The sequence below is a fragment of the Mus caroli genome, chromosome 4 (assembly GCF_900094665.2).
Source record: "Mus caroli chromosome 4, CAROLI_EIJ_v1.1, whole genome shotgun sequence".
Classification (NCBI taxonomy): Eukaryota; Metazoa; Chordata; class Mammalia; order Rodentia; family Muridae; genus Mus; species Mus caroli.
In genome coordinates this window covers 108,889,286-108,897,454 of record NC_034573.1, presented here as the reverse complement: position 1 = coordinate 108,897,454, position 8,169 = coordinate 108,889,286, and the positions used below count along the sequence as shown (strand labels likewise).

The 8,169-nt window shown below is 48.2% G+C and overlaps 1 protein-coding gene across 4 annotated transcripts in view; it reads left to right on the top strand.

Annotated features, from left to right (window-relative positions):
• The first annotated feature begins 212 nt into the window (after window positions 1–212).
• The window catches only part of Mpl (MPL proto-oncogene, thrombopoietin receptor), a 14,820-nt gene continuing 6,863 nt past the window's right edge, over window positions 213–8,169 (top strand). For 2 of the 4 annotated variants that reach the window (XM_021160628.1, XM_021160625.1), the window contains exons 1-6: window positions 213–333; window positions 485–617; window positions 871–1,049; window positions 1,812–2,107; window positions 2,472–2,634; window positions 3,275–3,401. In XM_021160628.1, coding sequence (XP_021016287.1) covers window positions 255–333; window positions 485–617; window positions 871–1,049; window positions 1,812–2,107; window positions 2,472–2,634; window positions 3,275–3,401 — 977 coding nt within the window. In that variant the 5' untranslated portion in view covers window positions 213–254. The remainder of the gene's footprint in view (window positions 334–484; window positions 618–870; window positions 1,050–1,811; window positions 2,108–2,471; window positions 2,635–3,274; window positions 3,402–8,169) is intronic. The other 2 variants (XM_021160627.1, XM_021160626.1) reach the window with 2 other exon arrangements.

The following is an 8,169-nucleotide window of genomic DNA, read 5'->3' as shown; positions in this document are numbered from 1 at the left end:
GAATATATACCTCTGTGTCCCTGCCAACAGAAGGCTCATGGCTTCTCTTTCGAATTCCTCTCACCCTCCTGCCCATTCCCCCTCCTCTGGCCCCTGGCCCCAGTGTGGTCTGGATGGGCCCCAGAGGGGCAGAGACAGGGACAGGACGTGGGGCTGTATCTGACAGGAACCTGAGGGGCTGGCCCCCGGGGGGGATTGGGGCCCAGCTTCCTGAAGGGAGGATGGGCTAAGGCAGGCACACAGTGCCGGAGAAGATGCCCTCTTGGGCCCTCTTCATGGTCACCTCCTGCCTCCTCTTGGCCCTTCCAAACCAGGCACAAGTCACCAGCCAAGGTGAGGTGGATAGAGGGTGGATATTACCTATTCACAGGCAAAGGGAGCCCTGGGAGGGGATATAGGGTAAGAGACTCTCACTGGTTCCCTTCTTTTACCCAACAACATGACTGGAATGATCGAGAGCCCAACTCACCATCTCTGTTCTCAGATGTCTTCTTGCTGGCCTTGGGCACAGAGCCCCTGAACTGCTTCTCCCAAACATTTGAGGACCTCACCTGCTTCTGGGATGAGGAAGAGGCAGCACCCAGTGGGACATACCAGCTGCTGTATGCCTACCGAGGGTAGGTTCTGGGCTGTACCCCAATCCTCATTTATCTGTTCTTATATTTAGCTGAGTCACATTCTTAGCTTTCCTGTCTTTGGCCCTATCAGAGGATTCCTGTAAATGCATGCCCAATACATAGCCACCCTATAAATGGTCCCCCTCAAGCCCCTACCTCCAGCAGTGAGAAGAAAACAGCAATGATGGAGACAGAAATTGGGCATGGGTTCAGCCTGGGTTCTCAGGGCTGAACATGATGACTGTACCAACAGAGAGAAGCCCCGTGCATGCCCCCTGTATTCCCAGAGTGTGCCCACCTTTGGAACCCGATATGTATGCCAGTTTCCAGCCCAGGATGAAGTGCGCCTCTTCTTTCCCCTGCACCTCTGGGTGAAGAATGTGTCCCTCAACCAGACTTTGATCCAGCGGGTGCTGTTTGTGGATAGTGTGGGTAAGGGCATCTCTGCCACACTGCCTCTCTACCTGCTCAAGCTCCCAGAATCAGGCTTACCTGTAGTCTTTCAGGACAATGTGGGAACCCTTCTCTCTCAGGTTCCCAGAGGCACCTCAGAACCCAGCTTATCATTCCTCCTAGCCTTGGCATCCGGGACTAGACTTTTCCCCTAAATCATTTCACATCAAGGACAATTTGCTCCTCTCATTAACATATACATGTATTTACCCACCCAACTATCAGGTCGTTGACGTGTGCTGGGCGACAAGGAGACTGAGATGAAAAGAATGTGTGTTTAAGAAACCATTAAGAAACCAGCTGGAGAGATGGCTCAGCGGTTAAGAGCACTGACTGCTCTTCTGAAGGTCCTGAGTTCAAATCCCAGCATCCACATGGTGGCTCACAACCATCTGTAATGAGATCTGACACCCTCTTCTGGTGCATCTAAAGAGAGATGTACTTAAATAAATCAAAAAAAAAAAAAAAAAGAGAGAGAGAGAGAGAGAAAAGAGAAAGAAATGACTTTAGAAACTTCTCACACACACACTCACAAACATTACACATAGTGAGCTCATTATTATCAAGAGGATAGAAAGCAGGACAGGCAACCTCCTCCTCTTCCCTCCCTCCACGGAAATGAGAACGGCATCTTCGGGAGTTCAGAGTTGCTCTCTACGGCCTTCGGCACCTTCTCTGTAGCCCTTGGGTTGAACCATAGCTTGGCCCTTGGTGATTTGATGTGCCTTGTTTTGACCTCAGGCCTGCCAGCTCCCCCCAGGGTCATCAAGGCCAGGGGTGGGAGCCAACCAGGGGAACTTCAGATCCACTGGGAGGCCCCTGCTCCTGAAATCAGTGACTTCCTGAGGCATGAACTCCGCTATGGCCCCACGGATTCCAGCAACGCCACTGCCCCCTCCGTCATTCAGCTGCTCTCCACAGAAACCTGCTGCCCCACTTTGTGGATGCCGAACCCAGTCCCTGTTCTTGACCAGCCTCCGTGTGTTCATCCTACAACATCCCAGCATGGACCAGTGAGGACCTCCCCAGCTGCAGAAGTACCCTCCCCTTCTACTCTCCCCTAATACATCCCCTGGAAAAGAAAGGCCATACTTAGGGGACCCCAGACTGGGTTGGTTTGAAGAGTCAGTGTAGACTCTGACTAGCTTTCAGGAGCCCCATTTAGGGATCTCCCACTTAGGACTATTCACACCAAGGTAACTGAAGGCTTTCAGGCTTCCAAATTGGGACTTTGTAAGAACCCCTGAACACAACCTGAAACTCATCCACATGGGTCCTCGTCTATGTGCATACCTATCTGGCAAGGAGCTGAGTTTTGCACAGTGGTTCAAATGCTAGGTGTGTGGGCTATCCTAGCTGAGAAGCAGGCCTAGTTTCCCGTGCTGGGATTTTTCTCCCCAGGCTCCATCTCTGACAGTGAAGGGTGGAAGCTGTCTCGTCTCAGGCCTCCAGGCTGGCAAATCCTACTGGCTCCAGCTACGCAGCCAACCCGATGGGGTCTCCCTTCGTGGCTCCTGGGGACCATGGTCCTTCCCTGTGACTGTGGATCTTCCAGGAGATGCAGGTAGTAAAAGAATAAGAAAATTTTAAGGAAAGAAGGAAGGAAGGAAGGAAGGAAGGAAGGAAGGAAGGAAGAAAGAAAGAAAGAAAGAAAGAAAGAAAGAAAGAAAGAAAGAAAGAAAGGAGGAAGGAAGGAAGGAAGGAAGGAAGAAAGAAAGAAAGAAAGAAAGAAAGAAAGAAAGAAAGAAAGAAAGAAAGAAAGAAAGAAAGTAGAAAGAAAGAAAAGAAAAGAAAAAATGAGGGGCTGGTGAGATGGCTCAGCTGCTAAGTGCACTGGCTGCTCTTCCGGAGGTCATGAGTTCAATTCCCAGCAACCACATGGTGGTTCACAACCATTTATAGGGGGGAATCTGATGCCCTCTTCAAGCAGGCATATGTATATGCAGCACAGCACTCATACATTAAATAAATAAAATTTAAAAAAGAAAAAGAAAAAAGAGAAAAAAGGTCTCCATGGAGGCTTAGGTGGGATGCAGAATCCCTGGGAAGTGTGGTCATTTCTGATGACCTCAGACCTGTCATTGCGCAGGACAGCTATGTTCAGGAAGAGAACGGAGAATAGTTGGGGACATTCTGCTGTGGGGGGAGAGATGGTTTAGAGACTCCCCTGAGTAAGAACTCGTGGTCCTCTTCTTTGACCGCAGTGACAATTGGACTTCAGTGCTTTACCTTGGATCTGAAGATGGTCACCTGCCAGTGGCAGCAACAAGACCGCACTAGCGCCCAAGGCTTCTTCCGTCACAGAAGGACGAGGTGCTGCCCCACAGACAGGTAAGGCTGGAACAACGCTGACTATGTGAACTGCAGTGTGGCTGTGGTTCCTCTGTGCTTGCCTAGCCTGTCCTTTCCAGGCTCTAGCCTCTGGTCTCTCATGCTCCACTATTTCCACTGCCTCGGCCTCTTCGTTTCTGTTGGGGATGGCTTGGCTTCATCGGACTTAATCTGGACCTTTGGGAAAGTCTGGCAGGCATGTCCATGTAGAGCCCCAAGGCTACATGTGGCCAACAACAATGACTGTGCCCCAACACAAAATTGGAAACTTAAAACCTGCTGTTTTAAAACCCAACTGTGGAGCACACCTTTAATCCCAGCACTTGGGAGGCAGAGGCAGGCGGATTTCTGAGTTCAAGGCCAGCCTGGTCTACAAAGTGAGTTCCAGGACAGCCAGAGCTATACAGAGAAACCCTGTCTCAAAAAACCAAACCAAACAAACAAACAAACAAACAAACAAAACCCCACAAAACAAAACAAAAGCCCAACTGTGTGGCCAGGTGGTGGTGGTACACACCTTTAGTTCCAGCACTCGGGTGGCGGTGGCAGGTGGATCTCTGCAAGTTCAAGGCAAGCCTGGTTCCACAGAATGAGTTCCACAACAGCCAGGGCTGTTACATCAAGAAACCCTGTCCGGAAAAACAAAGACAAAAACAAGCCCCAAAACATGTACTTGCTTTGTGCAGGCATCAGTGGCGCATGTGTGCCACAGGGGTCAGAGGACAACTTGAGCAGGTTGGTTCTCCTTCCACCATGTGGGGGTTCTGGGGATCGAACTTCGTTTGCTTAAGCTTGGCAGCAAGTACCCTTTTTAGCCGAGCCATCTGCTGGCATGTTTATACATGCTTGTTGTGCTATGTGCGTCTCTGTTTTAAACACTAATCTTAGACTCAGTTTTAACCTTTACACCTCATGTGATTATTTCATTAGAAACCTTGAGTACAGCAGTACATGTCTATAGTCCCAGGACTAGGGAAGTAGAGGCAGAAGGAACAGAGGTCAACCCTAGCTACAGGGAAAGCGCACTGCTTGCCATGCAAGCCTAAGGATCAAATCCTTAGAATTCACACAAAGCTGGGCACAGTCAAAGGCATCTGTGATCCCAGTATTACAGCAGCAGGAGAGGATGGAGAGAAGGAAGCATCCTTGGACATTCAAGGGCTTCCAGGCTGTCACACTTAGAGAAAAAGGCCAGGAGATCCTGTCTCAAACAAGGTGGAAGTGAAGGACTAACACCTGAGGATGTCCTCTGACCTCTGTGAGCACTCACACACGTATAGATGTGCACACACACGTGCACACACATATACAAGGACACATATGGAAAAGAGAGCCTAAGTGGTGCCCGGGGGGTGGTGGTGACACCTTTAATCCTCATTCGAGAGGCAGAAGTAGATGAATCTCTGTGAGTTCCAGGCCAAACTGGTTTACAAATCAAGTTCCAGGATCACCGGGGCTGTTACAGTGAGAAACCCTGTCTCAAAAAAAAGGAAAAAAAAACTAAAACGAAACAAAACAAAAAAAAATAAGTCACTCTTAGGAGCTTTGTTATATTCTTCAGATTTTTCAATGTATTTACATATTTGCAAACAATATTTGTTTTTGTAAGGGTTTTACTGCTGTGAACAGACACCATGACCAAGTCAAGTCTTATAAGGACAACATTTAAATGGGGCTGGCTTATAGGTGCAGAGGTTTAGTCCATTATCATCAAGGCTGAAGCATGGCAGCATCCAGGCAGGCATGGTGCAGGAGGAGCTGAGAGTTCTATATCTTTGTCTTAAGGCTGTTAGCAGATACTGATTTTCAGGCAGCTAGGATGAGGGTCTTAAAGCTCACACCCACAGTGACACACCTACTCCAACAGGGCTGCACCTTCTAATAGTGCCACTCCCTGGGCTGAGCATACACAAACCATCACAATAGTTAATCTTTAAATATAAGTTATACAACACTATATCTGTATGTGCACATAATTTATTTGTTTATCTATGTAACTAACTCATTTTGAGACAGGGTCTCACTGTATAGCTCTGGCTGGCCTAGAACTTGCTACATAGAGTAGGCTAGCTTTGAACTCACAGAAATCCACCTGCCTCTGCCTCTGGAGTGCTGGAATTAACTCTGTCCAGCTTTGTTCTTGCTTTTTTTTCTGTGATGCTGAGGACAGAATCACAGCCTGGGTGAATGCTGTACCGCCAAGTATTCCCCACGAACCCTAAGCGGTTTGCTAACTTACCTTTTTGCTTAAACATTTTTTTGGAACTCAGTCCAAAAAAGAAGCCGTTCATTCTTTTGAATGTCTGAGCAGATTTTCATAATATGGAGGTCTGACTCTTGCATGGATTTAAGATGACAAAATCAGCTGGGCAGTGGTGGCTCACACCTTTAATCCCAGCACTTGGGAGGCAGAGGCAGGCGGATTTCTGATTGGGAGGCAGAGGCAGGCAGATTTCTGATTGGGAGGCAGAGGCAGGCAGATTTCTGAGTTTGAGGCTACAGAGTGAGTTCCAGGACAGCCAGGGCTACACAGAGAAACCTTGTCTCAGAAAACAGGAAAAAAAAATGACAAAATCAAATAGATCAGTTCTTTTTTTGTTTGTTTTGTTTTGTTTCCTTCCTTCCTTTCTGTCTTCCTTCCTTCCTTTCTGTCTTCCTTCCTTCCTTTCTTCTTCTTCTTCTTCTTCTTCTTCTTCTTCTTCTTCTTCTTCTTCTTCTTCTTCGTCTTCGTCTTCGTCTTCGTCTTCTTCTCCTTCTCCTTCTCCTTCTCCTTCTCCTTCTCCTTCTCCTTCTCCTTCTCCTTCTCTTTCTCCTTCTTCTTCTTTTTGAGACAGGGTTTCTCTGCGTAACAGAGTCCTGGCTGTCCTGGACTTGCTTTGTAGCTGGCTTCAAACTCACAGAGCTCCACCTGTCTCTGCCTCCAGAGTGCTGAGATTAAAGGTGTGGACCATCACCCACCATGTCCGGCTAAATCAGTTCTTTTATCCAGTTTTTCTCTTGCTCTATTTTACCATGAACGCAGCTCCCACACACACGTTGCCCCGTCTTCACTCCTTTCTATACCTTACAGGTATAGGAATCCTCAGAATAACCAGAAACGCTCCTGCTTTTCTGCCCCTTCAGTATCTCTTGCTGGGTGTGGCACACACCTGTGAGCCCAGTGCATGGGAGGCAGAGGCAGGCAGTTCAGAGGCAGCCAGATCTACACAGTGAGTTCCAAGCCAACTAGGGTACAGAGTGAAGAGTGTGTCTTCCCTGCAGCACCGCTTCCATTCCGTCTCCACCGTAGTCTCACTTTTATTACTTTGCACGTGGAAAATCCTGACAGTGTCCTAATGGCTTTCTCTGCTTCGCCCCTCCCCTCCCCCCCAAATCCTCTCTATATAGACAGCAATTAGAGGAGTCTTCTGTAGTACAATGTAATTATGACCCTTCCCTGTTTAAGATACTTGTAAGTTTTCCTAATTTATGAGATTACGTTCAAGCTCCTGCTTTAATCCTCATAGTTAAGAGACTGAGGCAGGAGGATCACCTCCAGCTCATGGCATGCCAGGGCTAGGTAGTGTGGGACCCTCTTACCTTCTCTCTTGCACAAAGGTCAGGCTTCTTAAGGAGGCTGTCTGTGACAGTCTGCAGTCCAGTTTACCATTTCCTAGCAGACCCTCGATCCTAAAACCATGTTCCATTCTGAGCCCTTTAGAATTTTCTCCCAAGCACAATACTCCCTTTTCATCTGCACAGCCTGTGCCTGGAACGGCCAATTGTCCCCCACCTAACTTACTTCGAGCTTGAGCCTCCGTCTATAGCACAGTCTCTAACACTGCCTCTCTCAACCAAGAGGCACTCTGTGACCCTCCCTCCTGGGTAGATACTCTGCTGAGATCATCCCAGTCAGTCGGTGTACAACACAGATAAACATGGCTGTTTGGTTTTGTGACTAGCAGGCCCCTTCGAGATGATATTTTCATCTATGTCCTCTCCAGGCCTGGCACAGTGCTTGGCACATGAGTCTGTGCGGTTTGTTGAATAAGTGGGTGGATGTGTAAGCACAAGAAGGATCATTTTAGGAATGACAAGTCACTGGGGCATTCAAGAGGAGGCATTTGGAAACCAGCCTGAGCCACATGAGACCCAGCCTCAAAAGGGGGGAGTGGGGCGTGATCCTGGAACACACCTTTAATCCCAACCATCAGAGGCAAGTGCATCTCAGATTCAAGGCCAGTCTGATGTACATAGCAAGTTCTAGGCAACCCAGAGCTATACTGTGAGACCCAGTCTTTTAAGGGTGTGGGGGAGGAGCAACATGGTCACAGCTTAAAATTTACTTTAACCCAGGCAATAACAGTGCTTTCCACTTTCCGTGGCAATGGAAAAGATCAAAATTGTGATATATTCTAGCTATTACCAGGTCAGTGTTCTTGGAAGCAATCACTGTAAGATGGCTGCAGAATGAGAAGAAACTTAAAAATATAAAGATGTTTGCATCTAGAAAGGTAAAAAATCTCTTTCATCTTGGAAAGAGTTTGCAGGTAGGTGTTACACCACTTCAGAGGAAGGGAACTAGAGCAGAGATAAACCATACCATTGGCCCCAGGTATGTACTGGTAGGCTGAGGTCAGAACTCTACAGCAGCCAGGCGTGGTGGCACACGCCTTTAATCCCAGCACTTGGGAGGCAGAGGCAGGTGGATTTCTGCATTCGAGGCCAGCCTGGTCTACAGAGTGAGTTCCAGGACAGCCAGGGCTATACAGAGAAACCCTGTCTCATG